The sequence below is a fragment of the Lepidochelys kempii genome, chromosome 6, assembly GCF_965140265.1.
Source record: "Lepidochelys kempii isolate rLepKem1 chromosome 6, rLepKem1.hap2, whole genome shotgun sequence".
Lineage (NCBI taxonomy): Eukaryota > Metazoa > Chordata > Testudines > Cheloniidae > Lepidochelys > Lepidochelys kempii.
Genome location: NC_133261.1, coordinates 36,812,566 through 36,830,966, shown reverse-complemented (window position 1 = coordinate 36,830,966; position 18,401 = coordinate 36,812,566). Strand labels below are relative to the sequence as shown.

Below are 18,401 nucleotides of genomic sequence, written 5' to 3'. Positions count from 1 at the left end.
CTGCCACATGGGGAATTATTAGTTAAATTGGAAAAGATGGGAATCAATATGAAAATTGAAAGGTGGATAAGGAATTGGTTAACAGGGAGACTACAGCAGGTCCTACTGAAAGATGAACTGTCAGGCTGGAGGGAGGTTACCAGTGGAGTTCCTCAGGGATCGGTTTTGGGACCAATCTTATTTAATTTTTTTATTACTGACCTCGGCACAAATAGTGGGAGTGCGCTAATAAAGTTTGCGGATGATACAAAGCTGGGAGGTATTGCCAATTTAGAGAGAGACCGGGATATCATACAGGAAGATTTTGATGACCTTGTAAACTGCAGTAATAGTAATAGGATGAAATTTAATAGTGAGAAGTGTAAGGTCATGCATTTAGGGATTAATAACAAGAATTTTAGTTATAAGCTGGGGACACATCAATTAGAAGTAACGGAGGAGGAGAAGGACCTTGGAGTATTGTTTGATCACAGGATTACTATGAGCTGCCAATGTGATGTGGCCATGAAAAAAGCTATTGTGGTCTTGGGATGCATTAGGCGAGGTATTTCCAGTAGAGATAAGGAGGTGGTAGTACTGTTACACAAGGCACTGGTGAGACCTCACCTGGAATACTGTGTGCAGTTCTGGTCTCCCATGTTTAAGAAGGATGAATTCAAACTGGAACAGATACAGAGAAGGGCTACTAGGATGATCCGAGGAATGGAAAACCTGGCTTATGAAAGGAGACTCAAGGAGCTTGGCTTGTTTAGCCTAACCAAAAGAAGGTTGAGGGGAGATATAATTGCTCTCTCTAAATATATCAGAGGGATAAATACCAGAGAGGGAGAGGAATTATTTAAGCTCAGTACCAATGTGGACACAAGAACAAATGGATATAAACTGGTCATCGGGAAGTTTAGACTTGTAATTAGATGAAGGTTTCTAACCATCAGAGGAGTGAAGTTTTGGAATAGCCTTCCAAGGGAAGCAGTGCGGGCAAAAGACCTATCTGGCTTCAAGATTAAACTTGATAAGCTTATGGAGGAGATAGTATGATGGGATAATATGATTTTGGCAATTAATTGATCTTTAAATATTCATGGTAAATAGGCCCAATGGCCTGTGATGGGATGTTAGATGGAGTGGGATCTGAGTTACTACAGAGAATTCTTTCCTGGGTATCTGGCTGGTGAATCTTGCCCATATGCTTAGGGTTCAGCTGATCGCCATATTTGGGGTCGGGAAGGAATTTTCCTCCAGGGCAGATTGGAAGAGGCCCTGGAGGTTTTTCACCTTCCTCTGTAGCATGGGGCACGGGTCACTTGCTGGAGGATTCTCTGCACCTTGAAGTCTTTAAACCATGATTTGAGGACTTCAATAGCTCAGACATAGGTGAGAGGTTTATCGCAGGAGTGGGTGGGTGAGATTCTGTGGCCTGCATTGTGCAGGAGGTCAGATTAGATGATCATAATGGTCCCTTAATGGTGACCTTAATATCTATCTATGAGAAAAGGTGAGATAAGCATAAATGAATTAATGGTCATGTGGCAAGGATAAAAGAGCATAGAAGCACATAACATCTACAGCTATTAAAATGGTGTAACACATGAAACAGGGAGAAGAACTGATGATGTATGACTAGGATAGGTTGAACTTAAGAGGAGAAAAATTCTGCGTGAATATCTGAAAGAGCTTCCCTACAGCACAACCTATGAGGCTATGGCATAGTAGCAATCTAAGGTCCTAATCCTGCAGTGGAAGTACTCGCATGCATATGTTTGTTCACATGTGCACAAGTCTATTGTATTGTGGCTGTAAAAGAGAAAATACAATTCTTTATGAGGTAGTTCATCTAGAGTGGCCCAAATCTTGAGGTCTTTAGTCAGTTTTGACTCAGTCTGTTCTTCGGCAAACTTCTACTGAAGCTAATATGAGTTTGCTTGAGTAACGTCTAAGTAATAATTGAGAGTTTTGTTGTGCCCCCAAAATCTATACATTGATCTCCTTCTTCTGCATATTCACCCTCTTCTCACTTGGCTCCCTGGTTAACATCCCTCCACCTTCCCTTTCCTTGGACTCTCTGTTAGGTTGAGCGATCTGTACAGGTACTTGGAGGGCAATGAGAGAGAAAGGCAGACTGGGTTTGCCGGAGTGGGAGGGTGCAAATGTTGTCTCCTGTTTTGCTGAGGGGCACTTGTTGCTATATTAGTTCCATAGCACTCGTCTACTGTGGGTATCCCTTCTTAAGGGTGATCCTCGGGACAGCTGCTAGTTTAGCAGTCTTGTGAATAGGGGCAGATGGAGGCAGCCACAGGGGACCCAGATTCGTCATGGAGGCACCAATCTCCCTCTGATCACCTAGAATCTACTGGATTTGTTGTTGGGCCCATGGTGAGCAGGGAACAGGACCCTGATTTCCCACAATGGAATGATTAAGGAGAAATCTCTGCAAGAAGAACCTTGCAAACATTTCCCCTCTCATAACTCCCTCTGGGCCAGTTTTCACACACAAGGATATGATCAGACCCTGAGTAAGGACCTGAATTTGGTCCAGTGTTTGGAAATGTCCATGCTTAATGATAAAGTATCTCACTGGATCTTTGTCATGAACTGATGAGTCAAAAAGAATAGGCAGAATTAATAGAAATGTAGCAGACTGCTATTAAAGATGATTTATGCAAAATCATACACACAGTTCCTATAGTTATTAGTAGAGGGATATGCCAGTGACATTAATAGTAGCCTAATCTTTTTCAAATTCTTTGTCTAGCTAAATAAAACACAAAAATTGGAAATGGAAAACTGGTTCCAGGACTTGTGACTCATTCATAAAAGGTAAAGTCATGCAATATTAACTCCTTACTACCCAAAGCAAAGGGGCCCTGAATTCTTCCAGATCCATTTTTGTAAATGGACCTAGAGATTCCTCCCTTAAAAGAAAACTGCATCCATTTTCCTGAGCACATTGTTCTAGAATTTTAAGAATATTCCTCACTATTACTAATTCTTCTTAAAATATATATTAACTGCATTTGCCAGTTGAGTCTCCTGTTAGTGGCAGCAAAATGGGCTCCTAATACAAGAGACTACAGGCCAGGTTCCAAACTGATTTAGTGCTACTTGAATGAACAAACCTAAATTTTAATGTTTGATACTTAAGCAGAAGTGGCAATGTTCAGTTTTCTTCTGATAAACTAGTGTTAAAACAGAATGGAACCTGGCTGACAATTTTTTATGGAGAATTCCTATTCTGCAGGAAGAAAAGGGGTACTAGTGGCTCACGAAAGCTTATGCTCAAATAAATTGGTTAGTCTCTAAGGTGCCACTAGTACTCCATTTCTTTTTGCGAATACAGACTAACACAGCTGCTACTCCGAAACCTATTCTGTAGGTGTGATTGCTATTCATTAATCAGCCATAATCCTGTATGATGGGTCTATATTAAAACTATTTTGTTTGTGTAGTAGAATCAATATAGAACATTAGGTAAGAGCAAATATTAAACTTGGGATTTTCATAGGTGCCTAAAGCAGTACAAACCTAACTCTCCTTGAATTTGGGCCCTAAAATATTGTTGCAGAATAAGTTTGTGTTACTGAAATTCAATGGGAGGTTGAGTGCCTAACTCCCTTAGGCACCTATGAAAATCCCAGCCTAAATGGCCAAGTGCCTAGCTGCTAATCTAGTTGCTACTTTACAGCTATACATACTACAAAAAAACCACTGCATTTGGTTCTAATTTGTGCCGTTGTTGGCAATTTCAGCAGACTGCTGTGGGTCCCTGTGATAGCCTCTGTCCTTCATGCCCTTGGAGATTTTTTCAAATATTTTGGCATTTTGTATTTTGGAACGGAGTTCTGATAGCACGGATTCATCTCCACATACAGTGATCAGATCCAGTACCTCCCGTTCGGTCCATGCTGGAGCTCTTTTGCGATTCTGGGACTCCATGGTCACCTCTGCTGATGAGATCTGCACGGTCACCTGTGCTGATCAGCTTGCCACACTGGCCAAACAGGAAATGAAATTCAAAAGTTCGCGGTGCTTTTCCTGTCTACCTGGCCAGTGCATCCGAGTTCAGAGTGCTGTCCAGAGCGGTCATAATGGAGCACTGTGGGATAGCTCCCAGAGGCCATTACTGTCGAATTGCGTCCACACTAACCCAAATTAGACCCGGCGATGTCGATTTCAGCGCTAATTCCCTCGTCGGGGAGGAGTACAGAAATCGATTTTAAGAGTCAATTAAGTCAATGAAAATGGCTTTGTTGTGTGGACGGGTGCAGGGTTAAACAGATCTAACGCTGCTAAATTCGACCTAAACTCTTAGTGTAGACCAGGGCTGAGGGTCATGGTAACTAGAGGTATTCCCTGCAGACCAAAGTGGAGGTACATTGGAGAAGCATTTTGGGAACATTAAACTCTCACTGTCCTTTGCTGTATTTACTTAGTAGAAAAATGAAGAAATCCATTTTCTATCACATTGAATGTATCACTTTTCACCAGGACTAATTTTTTAAGCACTAATGCCTCTAATATTACTCTCCAAACAATCCACCATATCTACAAATTCTTCAGACTAGTGCAAGCCACCCTTACCTCATTTTTGAAAATACAACCTCCAAAGAACGATACTTTTAGATGCTTTGGAGAATCAGAATACTTTGCTGCCTACCTAATTAAGTTATTTCTTCTTTGTTCAATAACAAGATGGTGGCATATTCTAATTTGTACACAGTATGATGAACAAAATAACTATTCCAGCTGTGGGCCTCTCTGTACCTGCACAGAGTTGAACCTTTTCAGTTTAGTTCTAAAACAGATGCTTACAAGCTGATTTTATTAAATAGTACAGTAAAAGTTGTGTTATCCAGCACTTTACCAACCCGGAAAACTCTATAAACCAGCATTTCTGATCTTTATTGAAAGTTGGGTTTATAGTCCAGTTGGTGTGGGGCCGGCAGGCTCCCTACCTGGCTCCCCAGAAGCGGCGACATGTCCTTGCTGCTCCTAAGCAGAGGAACAGCCACGGGGGCTCCATGTGCTGCCGCCGCCCCGAGCACTGGCTCCACAGCTCCCATTGGCTAGGAACCATGGCCAATGGGAGTTGCTGGGGCAGCACCTGCGGGCAGAGGCAGCGCACAGAGCCGCCAAGCCATGCCTCCACCTAGAAGCAGCAGGGACATGTCACTGCTTGCGAGGAGCCACCCGAGGCACGCGCCACCTGGATCCGCCACCCTGAAATCCCTCCCGTACTCCAACCCCCTGCCCCAAGCCCCCTACCACACCCAAACTCCCTCTCAGAACCCATGCCCTGATCCCCCCTGCAACCAAACCCATTCACTCTTAGTTAACTGGAATTTTTGACTTACCGGCACCCCTTGTTCCCCCACCCCCCACCTGCTGGATAACAAAGCTTTTTAGATATTCTTGGGCCATGAGGAAACTACAAAGTGGAAAAGAGTCATTTCCTCTGGTAAGTTTATGTAAAGTGAGACACGGGGGACAGGTAACTGTATGCAATCCTTATGATTTTAAGAAAGATTTTATAGCCATGAGATTATATGGTGATTGAAAGATCTGTAGAGGCTAGGGGCCTTCTTTTTTGTGATATGCATGCTATTGTTTGGTCAGTCTCCTTTTTTGGGTTCTTTTTAAATTTTTACCTCCCTGTATTTGTAAGGGATAAGGACATACAAGAATAAAAAAGGATGAATAAATTAAAAGTCAATGTATGTAGAAATTATTCATGTTAAATATTATCATGGCACAATTATTTGAATTTTATCTGCATACGGGGCTCAATCCTGCAAGGTAATGGGTGCCCTCAACTCCCATTTAAGCCAATGGGAGTGCTCTCAGACTTTGCAGGATCAAATCCCGTATGTGAGAGGGAATAAACCTTACATTAACATTCTAGCTGCACACAATCTGCACAACCTAGAAAAGTATTGTTCAATATCTCATCGGGAGGGACAACCCTGTAACTGCCTAAAAAAGTCTTGGTCCTACCCAGTGGAGTTGAATGGATATTAATGGGGGCAGAATTTGGTTCAGTAAACGTTATCGCAGAATACATTGGTATTATACAATATCTATGGAGTTGTTAATTATCTGTGCAGATAAATGATGGCTAAAGCAGTTTTAGAATAATTTACAAATTTAATCACTATTTCAAGTGAAAAATCAACTTTATGACTTTTAAAAAATTACGTGCCGTAAAGAAGCACCTTCTATCAATGTCCATGACCTCTTTCTATATATCTATATCTACAGATTTAAATTGCTAGCAAATGTTAACAAATTGCACTTTTTCTTAGTGGAGTAATTACTATTATTAATAGTGTTTTGTGACTGAAAGGCATATCATGCAGTACAAATAAATTGGCAGGAAAATTGTATTTCTGTCTTGCATTAATTTTCACTGAATGAAATAGAGCTATAACCTGTCTTAGGGGTGGGTCTACACGGCAATAAAACACCTATGGCTCGCCTATGGCTGCTGACTTGGGCTTGCAGGGCTCGGACTGCAGGGCTATTAAATTGCAGTATAGACATTCAGGAGCATTTTACATTCACTTCACACTTATGTAAAAGAACACACAGCGTGCCGTGTGAATCAAATCCTCTGACCTTAAACTTCTTAACACTGTGGGAATGTCTACATTGCAACAAAACATTCATGGGTGGCCCATGTCAGCTGATTTGGGCTTGGGCTCCCAAACATGAATGTCTACACTGCAATTTTATAGCCCTGCAGTGTGAGCCCAGGTCAGCTGACATGGGCCAGCCACAAATGTTTTATTGCAGTGCAGACATACCCTCAGTGTTAAGAAGTTTAAGGTCAGAGGATTTGATTCACAAATGCACTGCACCCTGTTTGTTCTTTTACACAAGTGTGAAGTGAATGTAAAATGTTCCTTTTCTGATTTGGTAGCAATTTACACTCACCTGTCATTCACTTTGCAGTGGTGCAAATGACTGCACAAGTGCAGGGCAATGGAAAACTGAGCCCACAAGGAGCAATTCAAAAATATTTCATTCAGAAGCCAAGATACTATCCTTGATGAGAACATGGAACTCCCACTACTGCCAATGGGAGTTGCTTGCCTTGATTGGGGGCAGTATATGAACCAAGGAATCTTAAGAAAACAATTTCTAAACTCTGTGTTTATATTTTTGCTCTTTTTCTTATGTATTTGCTGTGATTTGACAGAGCATTTGAGGTCAGCTGTCAGACTAGCAGTGGAGATGGAGTAAAGCATCTTTATTCTAAACCCTTGCTAACACAGTTTTCAGCTGTGACTCAGACAGAGAGGGTAAGTTTACTGATTATACTCTGCTTTCTCTACTGTGGTGAAATGGGTTGCAGAGGGAACAGATCAAAAGCCAAACATTTCTGAATACTTTTTCCTTTTATGGAATACAGCTTTTATATCATCATTTCCTGGAGACTGTGTTCTAAGTTACCCAGTGATAGAAGAAAGTTCCCTGTATCCACTGATCTATATCTGACAACAAATTTGAACCCTAAGGAAATCCATTTTTACCTATCTATTTTAAGCAGAGGGTGTACAACAACAGACAAGAACTAAACAGAACTTATTTATACTGCATGTCACTCAGTGTGAGAATAAGTAGAATCTGTTGTTTGCCTTGTTTAAAACAACTAAATCTTTTATCTTATAGTCCACAAAGTGGTTTAACTGAACCTATGTTCTACTCGTCCATCCTTTTCCACTTCACTTGTGGCATTGAGTTAAAAAATAATTTTTAGAGATTTTTATTTGTAACTGATGATTTCGAAGCTGTTGCTGTTACTCCATGGTTTGGTTTCGAAATGGTATTGTGGATCATTTGATTTAATAAAAATAGCAACAGTAACATAATGATAGAATCCTTTGGGATGGAAGAAGGTCATACAGAGCCTGATCCAATGCCTGTTGATGAACATACTTCCACTGACTTGAATGGACATTTGATCATGCTCATAGTGCATCCTTATGAAACATGGCAGGACTAATTTTGTTATTCCTAAACCATTGATGGCTGCCTTGTCCAGCATTGGATATCTCCAGTGATGGTTTTTCCAAAGCATCCCTTGAAAGCTTATTTTGTTGTATGTTTTTTTAAAGAGGTTTCTAATATTTAACTTAGAGAGGTAAAGCCAGCAGCTTAATGGCAGCATGAATCAAAAGGTAACCAGCTGGCTCATGTCAGACCAGGGAGCATCTGGCACTCTACACTACAACCCTGGGACTGTAACCTGGTTTCCACGTGGAGGTTCTGAGCCCTGGTGGTTTTAAGGCTGCATCCTGTCTCCCAATATCCCAAAATAAGTCACTTCACCTTCACAGGGGAATGGTGGTGAACTCTGAAGAGTTTCTAGTGAATTATTTTCCCTACTACAGGTTTTCTGTGGGAGGGCAGATCAGATCCTACCATTCTTGCTATAGTGCATTGTTAGTGATTGTCTGTCCTTTGACACTTGAGATTCCACTCCATCCGAGCTCTGCTTATGGGGCCACAGGAGCAACCCCAGTTGATGCCAGTGATGTAAGGTCACTCCTGTGAATGATCGGGTGTGAAGGAGCCACTCCTCTCCTCTCCTTCCCACCCGTGACCCAGCATGCCTCTTTTTACCCCTTACACCCAAGGGAAGGGAGACTGCAGGAAGTGTCAGGGTAAATTCTCCACTGGTTATTCCCAGTGAGTTTAAGGCCAGTTTGTTGCTTATGTAATACCTCTGCCTTAGTGTACCAGAGAATCTGACCCCGTACGTTTTACAGTTTAAAGTGTCTAAATAAAAAACTGGAATGCTAATGCATGTGTCCTTATTAGGAAAGAAAGTATATGCTCATATTTTGCAAAAATCCTAGGCCCTCTAAGACACTGTGGAAGTGTATAGGAGACACAAAAGCACCTCAGTTAGCCAAGGGAGAGTGTTTTCTAGAGATGGGGTTGGGCACCAAAGGAGATGTGACAGGGTCAGGAGAGGGAGTTTTCTTAGTGCTCAGCAATACAGAGATTCTTGGGTGCTCCTGGCTCCAAAGTAGCCCATCAGCAGCCTGAGTAAGGCTCTAATTTTATGCCAGAGGCTGCTCCAGGCCCCAGCCACCCAGGATCCAGGCACTGCCATGGTGGCTTAAATTAACCTGTATCCCACCAGCCCCCTAGGCTGTACTTTCTGAGAGGCACAGAACAGAATCTGTCCCTCTGCATTATATGCAAGAGTGGGTGGGTGGTGGTGTTGTTTTTAATCAAAATAAGTGACTGAACCTTGAGGTGTTAAAACTGTGCATTGTTGTCTTCTTTTTTTTTTATTTGAATTTGGTGCTCATCAAAGTAAGACATATTAGGCTAAGTAGGTAGCTGGCAGTATGAAAGATTTCACATCTAGCAGTGTAGCAGGCATGACTCTGTCCTGGCCTGAAATAATTCCTGATATTTCAGCCCCAGGGTTCTCTTGAGTACTTGTCTGTCAGCTATGCCAAATTATATGATGTGCCAAATTATATGTTTCTATGTCTACTGAGAATTAGGTAAAACAACCAAATTCATTTTCCTTTGTGACCTGAGAAAGGACTGAATCCATCTTTTATGGAGTAATGTGCTCAAGCTCTAAAGCTGTTTTGGATCCAAATTTTCACCAAGTTCAGAGGTTGCTCAGATCGCAGCATTTTGTTCGATCCTATGTCTCCGGAGATGAAAAGTAAGGGTTTGTTTACATTATAGAGTAACACCCTTTAGTGACTTCTAAAGGACACTAACATGTTGTGCACTAATTGGTCCATGTGCACTAAAGGTTCTGTAGTGTGCTTTAACCTAGCACTGTTTCAAAGAGCACTACATTAAAGCACACCAGCAGAGTCATGGCACTTTTGTAGCTGCTGCTATGACTCCTGTGACCAGTGTCACTAGTGTAATTCACCAAAGCAAGCATGGCAACAGTTTTAAAAGTCAGCCTGGGAAAATCAAACTTTTGCTAGACAAATTCTTCCTGTTCTTTCATGAAACAGTTAGATCAAAACTTTTTATGTTAGTAAAAGACAGTTTACAATTAACAGTTCATGTAAAAGGCATTGAATATTAAATTATCTGTGCCTCGTCTTCCTCCAGACAAAACAATCTCCCACTGAAGAGTAAAGATTGAGTAGACTTTGTAGAATTCTATATTTATTACCATTTTTGACTGATAATACCAATATTTATTTTTTAGCATTTTTTTTCTATTTTTATCAATTTAAACTTTCACAGTTGTGGAAAATTAAGCAGAGACACTCAGATAAGTTATTTAATGTTAGTAGACATTGAGATTCAAAAAGTTAAAACTTACAGTTGTTAAAAATCCAAATTGTCAATATCCTATGTCAAAATATATAAAATAAATAGCCTTACATCAAACTCTAATAAGTACCGAAGCAGCATTTTTCTTACTTTGCTTATCTGTAAATTTGGATTATAATCCATAGTGTGTGTGTGTGTGTGTGTGTGTAATGAAATCCATGTTTATTGACGTACCAATAAAAAGCTAATCCGTCAAGACTAGGAATGATGCAGTGATTCAGAGTTGGGAGAAAATAATAGGGTTCAAGTGTTGAACCTGTTCAGGATTGGTAGGCTACTCTATCCTTTACTGACCGAGAACTGTAGGTGGTGATTATTCTTCTCAGTGCACACAGACATAATGTATCTGCTGTTCACCAGCCAGAAAATGAATATAGTTAACATTTGCCTTCATGGTAAACTGAGCAGTGAGTTCTGCCTCTGATATCCACCTTGTTCCGTGATTTAGTTAGTGTGTGTTAAGAGGACATTAAATAATACACATACGTGTTTGTTCCTCATTTCTTCTCTCTTGTGCCTCCTATTAGTGATACTGAGAGCTAACAAAACAATAAATGTAAATTCAAGCCATGATGTTTCTCTAATTTTTACCAGCACATAAATTTTAGCAGGTAGCTGATACTTCGGGAGATAAATTGAACAAAGAGAGAATATTAATTACCCATCTGCCTAGTGGATACTGTTTCTATTTTGTTTAATTTATAGTTGAAGTTTAAACTAGAAAATTAAGAATCTTACAGTAATGCACCAACAAGCTGTTGTTGGTTAGAGTTTCATAGTAACATGAACAATAAGAAGGTAGTTAGTATGCAAGCCAGATCTGCCCTACTTTAATGGAACCAGGATAACTAAGCAGTTGATCGGTCTTTGCTAATTTGATAGAATCATTAAATCATACATCAACAAATCTGACTTGCTCACTCAGTGAGTTGTTTTGGTTTAGCTGTAGAAAGTTGTCCAACTGCTGTGTAAGTGTATATACACACACCCATGCACTGATGTCAAACCCAATCTAGTTTGCATTCTCTCTAACCAATACCTCTTTTCAGTGCAATAGTATTTATTTGCTTTTATGGTAGGGTGACTGTAGTCCTGCATTCTGTCCAGGGAAGCCTATCTGAAGCAGGACCTTTGTGTGAGGCAATTAACAAAATCCAGCCACTGAGTAGATTAAACTCTTATGTGTTTACTAAACATGTTCCTAAACTGACCACCAGGGGTCGCAGTAAGGTTTTAGTGCTTAGTTTGTGACTACAATACAGAGTGAACACCACTTAAAATAATTCTTCACGTTATATAGCATTTTTCCTCTTCAACTTGCTTTATAGACATTAACTAATTAACCCTTACAATATCCACGTGAAGTGGGTATTATCATCCCCTATTTGATGGAAAAGCTAAGTAAGAGGTGTTAAGGGGACAACATTTTTAAGCATCCATTAATCTGAGGTACCTCAATTTTTAGGTATCCAATCTGAGACACCAAGGGTCTGGTTTGTTTTTTAGAGGCATCATGAACCTACAGCTTCCACTGATTTCCACTGGAGTTGTGGCTGCTTCGCACCTCTGAAGTAGTTTCTAGAGTAAGATAATAGTTCTAACACCTCTCGTTTAGGCATCCAAAATTAGTGGAAGTTTTTGTGGATTTAAACTTGGAAGCAAATTTTCAGAGTTGATGTCTGAGACAAGATTCAGAAGTTACTGGCTCCCAGTTCTGTGCTCACACCACTAAACCAGGCTCTTAGTCTGAGCATAGACAGTACATAATGAAAACATTGAAGGTGTATATATACTTACAGGACTGCAGTTGTAACCCACACACCTCCTGGGTGTGGTGTTCTGTCCCATCTGGTGGCACTGAGATCAGTTAGAGAGAGAGAGATTAATGAGTCTGCTCTACAGCCTTAGCTAAGGGCCATATCATAGGCGCCAACTCCATGGGTGCTCTGAGGCTGGAGTACCCACGGGGAAAAATTAGTGGGTGCTCTGCACCCACTGGGAGCCAAGTTCTCCTCCCGCTGCCCCATCTCGTCCTCTCCCCCTCCCGCCCCCGCAGCACACCATGTCCCCGCTCCTCCACCTACCTCCCAGCGCTTCCTGCCCGGCCGCCACCAAACAGCTGTTTGGCAGCATTAGCACGCTCCGGGTGGGTGGGGAGGAGCGGAAACGTAGCACTCTCAGGGGAAGAGGCAGGGCTGGGATTTGGGGAAGGAGTTGTAATATTGGCAGAGAGGGGGCGGAGTTGGGGCGGGGACTTTGGGGAAGGGGTGGAAAGAGGCTGGAAAGGGGTGGGGCCTCATGGAAGAGGTGGAGTGGGGGCAGAGCGGGGGTCGAGCACTCACGTGAAAGAGGGGAAATTGGCGCCTATGGGCCATATGGCTTTAGCTCATGCAGTAGAGGCTCATGAACTAAGCTCCAGAGGTCCCAGTTTCGATCCTGACCACGAACCACCGGGGTCTGTCAGTGTTACACAGTGCTAATATTTTTCTATCTTTAATTACAGTAACAAATCTATATAATACAATTTAAAATGATAGGATTGTGCACTTTAACTCTGTTCTTCTAATAAAGTAGCAGTTGCTTTCTTTCCCCCTTGTTGCTAATAGATTTTATGCAAATGGAGCCATAAAATTCCTGCCAACCTTTATTTGGCATAATTGTTTTTTTCACTTTGCATAACTCTCACTGGAAAAGAGATGCCCCAGGCTGACCTGGGTTCTTTGGAAGAGACCTAATAGCTATGGGAAGCTAGTAATTTACCACAGAAACCTCAAAACTCTAAGCTTGCTAAAAATACATGTCCCACATTTTTTCGGCATTCTTAAAAGCAGAAAAAATCCTCTTGAAAAGTACAAGTAAGAAAGAGTCCCCGGGAAATATGTTCTTGGACCGTGATGACTATATTGCCTTAATAATTCCACCAGGTAGTCTTTTCTTTGAAGCAAAAGTTGTAATATATGATCTTGATTACTATATAGTCCCTGTCACCCAAATGGATCCAAAAGCTGTACAAATGATTTCCATAAGAATTACAGTAACCACCGCTGAAATTCAGCTACTCTTGGGGTTAAATATTGTAGGTGTTTACCTGTGTTCTCAGCAACACTGCCTGATAGTTTAAGACAGGAAGCGAAGAATACTTCCTCCCGTTGAAAGTGCATAGAGAATTTAGGTAGGCAAATATAATTTCCAGAGTTGAAATTTGGTCAGGACAAGAGTTAATATCTTCGGCTTTGCAAAAATGGCTACAGGATCAGACAGGACAAAGCCCTTAACGCTAGTGTTAGCTATTGATGCATTACCTAGTGCAAAATAGTGGCACTGAACCTCAAACCCACTTGAACTGAGCCAGGTTTCAGAGTAGCAGCCATGTTAGTCTGTATCTGCAAAAAGAAAAGGAGTATTTGTGACACCTTAGAGACTAACAAATTTATTTGAGCATAAGCTTTCGTGAGCTACAGTTCACTCCGATGAAGTGAGTTGTAACTCATGAAAGCTTATGCTCAAATAAATTTGTTAGTCTCTAAGGTGCCACAAATACTCCTTTTCTTTGAACTGAGCCAGGCATTCAAGATTTAATGTGTTCATCAGCTTTGTTCTAGTCTCCTGAATGTTTGGTGAACATGGACTGAATGTCTGCATAGCTTGGAAGCCAGTAAACCTCCATTCCTGAAATCAGCCTCCCTTCTTCTTTCCCCCAATAATACTAGAGTAATCTAAAGTAAGACGGGGGGCTCTGATGAGTGTGAGAGGGCTAGAAAGCTGGCTGAGGCTTGTTCTTAGGATATTCCAGTTTGTTAAACCCAAACCGCTAAAAAAAAAAACGTGCAGAGGTATGATTCAATTGTAACTGCAGGAGTGAGCCTCCAGGGACCAATTTGTGAAAACCCTTTACTAACCAAACTGTGCATACCATACCTATTCAATACTAGCTCAGAGGAAAAGTGGCACCTCCTGAATCAGCAACATTTCCTCTTGGGGATTTTCCTTTCTCATCCTCCTTAGCATATCAGATCTGAGATCACATTCTGCAGTAGTAAGGTTGCAGTGTTTGTTCAGGGATATATTGTAGGTATCAATTGCACACTCTCCATTTTTTAGAGAGCTTTTTGAAAGGGCAGTTTATAGTCACAAGCGAATCAGATGCGGAAAGTCTGAAAAATCTCCTAAGAAACTGGAAAAAAAAATGAAGCAAAATAAGGAATAAATATATAAATATTCTTTTAAATATTTTATCATGTTATATTTGATCTTTGAAATTTTAGTTAATAAAATGCAAGAAGACACATCATTTTTAATTTTAAACTTTATTACTGTTTGTTGTTATAAAGTGATCCCCAGTGTTTGAACATAGATTTTAAATGGATTTGATTTGTATTTTTGGCATACACTATAGTCTGTGGATCACAAGGCATCTCAGTGCTTATCCCTTGAGGTTAACTTGAAACAGACATTCCCAGCAGTGCATGGTCTTTTTAGTCCACATTGCAGTCCATCGTGTCTCTCACCACCTACCATGCCAACCCTACCTGAAGACGAGGGACAGACACCAGAAGCACAACTCACCAGTTCTTCTCCAGTCAAAGTAAGCAAACTTAAAAATCTATTCTATTAATACTGTGTTGCACAAATCTAAGACTGAACCCTATCACTTTGTATACTTTCTGAAGTTTGTAAAATTATATACAGATTTTGTACATAGCTTTTATAAAGGAAAATCATGCCTCAGCAATCTATTAGAATGCTTTGAGGGTGTCAACAAATATGTGAACTAAGGTGATCCAGTGGATATAGTGTACTTGAACTTTCAGAAAGCTACATGGTCCCTCACCAAAGGCTCTTTGGCAAAATAGGTGGTCATGGGATGAGAGGGAAGGTCTTCTCGTGGATCAGTAACTGGTTAAAAGATGGGAAACAAAGGGTAGGAATAAATGGTCAGTTGTTACAATGGAGATAGATAGGTAAATAGCGGAGTCCCCCAAATCTCTGTAGTGGGACCAGTGCTGTTCAACTTAGTAAATTATCTGGAAAAGGGGGTAAACAGTGAGGTGGCAAAGTTTGCAGATGATATTAAACTACTCAAGACAGATACTCAAGTCCAAAGCTGACTGTGAAGCGTTACAAAGGGATCTCAGTAACCTGAGCGACTGTGCAATAATATGACAGATGAAATTCAATGTTAGTAAGTGCAAAGTAACGCACATTGGAAAAAATCGTCCCAACTATACATACAAAATGATGGCATCTAAATTGGCTGTTACCACTCAAGAAAGAGATCTTGGAGTCATCCTGAAGAGTTCTCTGAAAACGTTGGTTCAGCGTGCAGTGGTAGTCCAAAAAAGAGAGCAGAATGTTAGGAACCATAAGGAAAGGGAGAGATAATAAGACCAAAAATATAATGCCACTATATTAATCTGTGAATACTGCATGCAGTTCTGGTTGCCCCATCTCAAAAAAGATATTTTAGAACTTGAAAAAGTACAGAGAAGGGCAACAAAAATGATTAGGGGTATGGAACAGCTGCCATAAGAGGAGAAATTAAAAAGACTGGGGCTGTTTAGCTTAGAAAAGAGATGATTAAGGGAGGATATGACAGAAGTCTATAAAATCATCAGTGGTGTGGAGAAAGTGAATAGGGGAGTGTTATTCACTCCTTCACATAACACAAAACCAGGGATCACCCATTGACATTAATAGGCAGCAAGTTTAAAACAAATATAAGGAAGTACTTCTTCACATAACACCCACTCAGCCTGTGGAACTCATTGGCAAGGAATGATGTGAAGGCCAAAATATAACTTGGCTCTAAAAAGAATTGAAGGATAGGTCCATCAGTGGCTATTAGCCAAGATGGTCGTGGATGCAACCCCATGCTCTGGGAATCCCTAAGCCTTTGTTTGCCAGAAGCTGGGACTGGATGACCAGGGATGGATCACTAGATAGATTGCACTTTTCTGTTCAGTCCCTCTGAAGTATCTGACACCAACCACAGTCAGAAGACAGGAGATTGGGCTAGCTGAACCATTGGTTTGGTCCTGTTGATCAGTATTTGTATACTTAAAGTTCTTCCATTACATCAAATGGTTTATATATATAATGGATGAGAGCACTACTTTTTCAAGTATAGTACCTTCAGTTTGTTTTGGAAACTTATATTACTTACTTATTATAACATTCTTTGCTATTTATTCCAAAGCTGCCCAAAAATGTCATGTTCTTCCAGAGACCATGAATAAAAAAGAATTATGAAAACATACGCATACTGTCTGTTTTATTGCAACAAGGAATTGGAGTAATTTTCTTTGCATTTTCAGAACTAAATTGCAGTATAATGTACAATAACTTAACATCTGAGGAAAGAACTGAGTCTTGTAGACGCTTTAAGCTAAAACTAGAAGCACTGTTGCCCTCAGAGCTACAGAGCTTGTTTCTGAAGGTGTTATCTTGTTGATGCATGATGGAAATCTATTCTGTCTACAGCATCTATCAGCACTTCACTCATCACAACGGTATCTGATCATGTAACAAAATTACATAAAGTCCAAATGGGTAGGCTACATAGAAGTCTACATGCAAATTTGTAATTTTAGATAAATAACCAATAAAATACAGTTTGGCCTTCAAATAATTTGTATGTTCCTTTAAAGATTTTTTTTTAAAAATTTCTCAACCAATTGGTTTTTTTTAACAAAAATCCTATTCTTTCCTGAGATAAGTATGAATGTCTAGCTGAACAAAACAACATCCTTACATATAACAATTAAAGAATCACAGCCCCACCAGGTTATCCTGTTTTATGCAACCTGGTGAAAATGTAGAGAGGATTTATATCCTGGCATGATTTCAGTTAAAATTTATCATTGTTACTGGAGCTAGGACACTGTATTCTACACTTTGGATAAAAACATCCGCTTCTTTTCTTTTAATATCATAGGAAAATATTGTCAGCAATGAACCCTTCATTGATTTGTCATGCATTCCATCAAAATTGCACATTTTGCTGAGGGTTAGTTTCCTGGTTTCAGATAAACACCCCAGTTGGATTCAAGTTTAGCAAACGATTAGTTGGGAACATACAGTAGGTCAAGCAGATTACTTTTATCTGTCATGTGCAAATTGTATTTGAATGTACTAGATACTCATTGTGAGCTTGCTAGGCAGGGCACATTAGAAGAGGACTAGTATGAGAAACATGAACATCTAGCCCTAAAAATTATTTTAATCTGGATGGATATAACAGCATAGCCTCCTGTTCTAAAAACAAGTTTAAAATAAACTACAGTAAGTGACAGATTATGAATCTTTGTTTACCAGGCAAAACACTTGCTTTTCAGAGGAATGTCATTTTAAGGGGTAAGAAAACAGAAGAAAGAATTTAAGCAACAAGCTACTTTTAATCCTATCTAAATGTTTGGAACAAGGATTACAACTGGCAAATGTCTGGGCTAGGAGTTGAACGTGTATGTGCCTGTCACCACCAGTGGGCCGTACTGCAGCCTGAGTCCTACAGCATAATCTAGATATTAGCTTAAAATAATGATAAATAAAGTAGTTCTGTTTTTCACTAGCTGGAAAAATTCCCACTGAAGTCAATAGAAGCAGGGTTTTAAGTAAGGAGGAACACAGCTCCCTTTCAGGTTGGTGAAATGAGGACTTGCCAAGCAGGGGCAAGTCGGAGAAGCAGGAGAAGCTAGTGACTGATGGAGGAATTTCTGGGGCTCTGATCCTTTCCTGCTACTAAACAGAGTAACAGTAGTATCTGCTGGGAGAAGAGATGTCCCAACTTGAAGTCTTCCTACCTTCCTCTTTTTTCAGATACTAATATTTATCCTCTAGGAGGCCCTCATTCTCTATAGGAGATAAACTCCATCCTATCTGCTTCCTTTATGTAGAACCTCTTTCTAGAAATTTTTAAGATATTTAAACTGCAGAAAATAGCATTGGGTTTTCCAAAATTTAAGGAAGAAACCTTGGGTCCATGTTTTTAATTTATTTTTACATCAATACAGATTCTCCAACTTGCCCAAGTCAAAACAACAATATTGGGTATGATTTTCAAAAGTACTCAGCATTGG

The 18,401-nt window shown here is 40.3% G+C and overlaps 1 protein-coding gene across 16 annotated transcripts in view; it reads left to right on the top strand.

Moving 5' to 3' along the window:
* Positions 1-18,401, top strand: part of IRAG1 (inositol 1,4,5-triphosphate receptor associated 1) — a 189,707-nt gene that overhangs the window by 93,835 nt on the left and 77,471 nt on the right. For 9 of the 16 annotated variants that reach the window (XM_073347576.1, XM_073347577.1, XM_073347581.1 and 6 more), the window contains 2 exons: positions 7,196-7,298; positions 14,723-14,911. The exons of 2 other annotated variants lie outside the window; for them this stretch is intronic. In XM_073347576.1, coding sequence (XP_073203677.1) covers positions 7,196-7,298; positions 14,723-14,911 — 292 coding nt within the window. Of the gene's footprint in view, positions 1-2,777; positions 2,818-7,195; positions 7,299-14,722; positions 14,912-18,401 lie in introns of those variants that run through there. 5 more of the 16 variants (XM_073347588.1, XM_073347589.1, XM_073347590.1 and 2 more) reach the window with 2 other exon arrangements.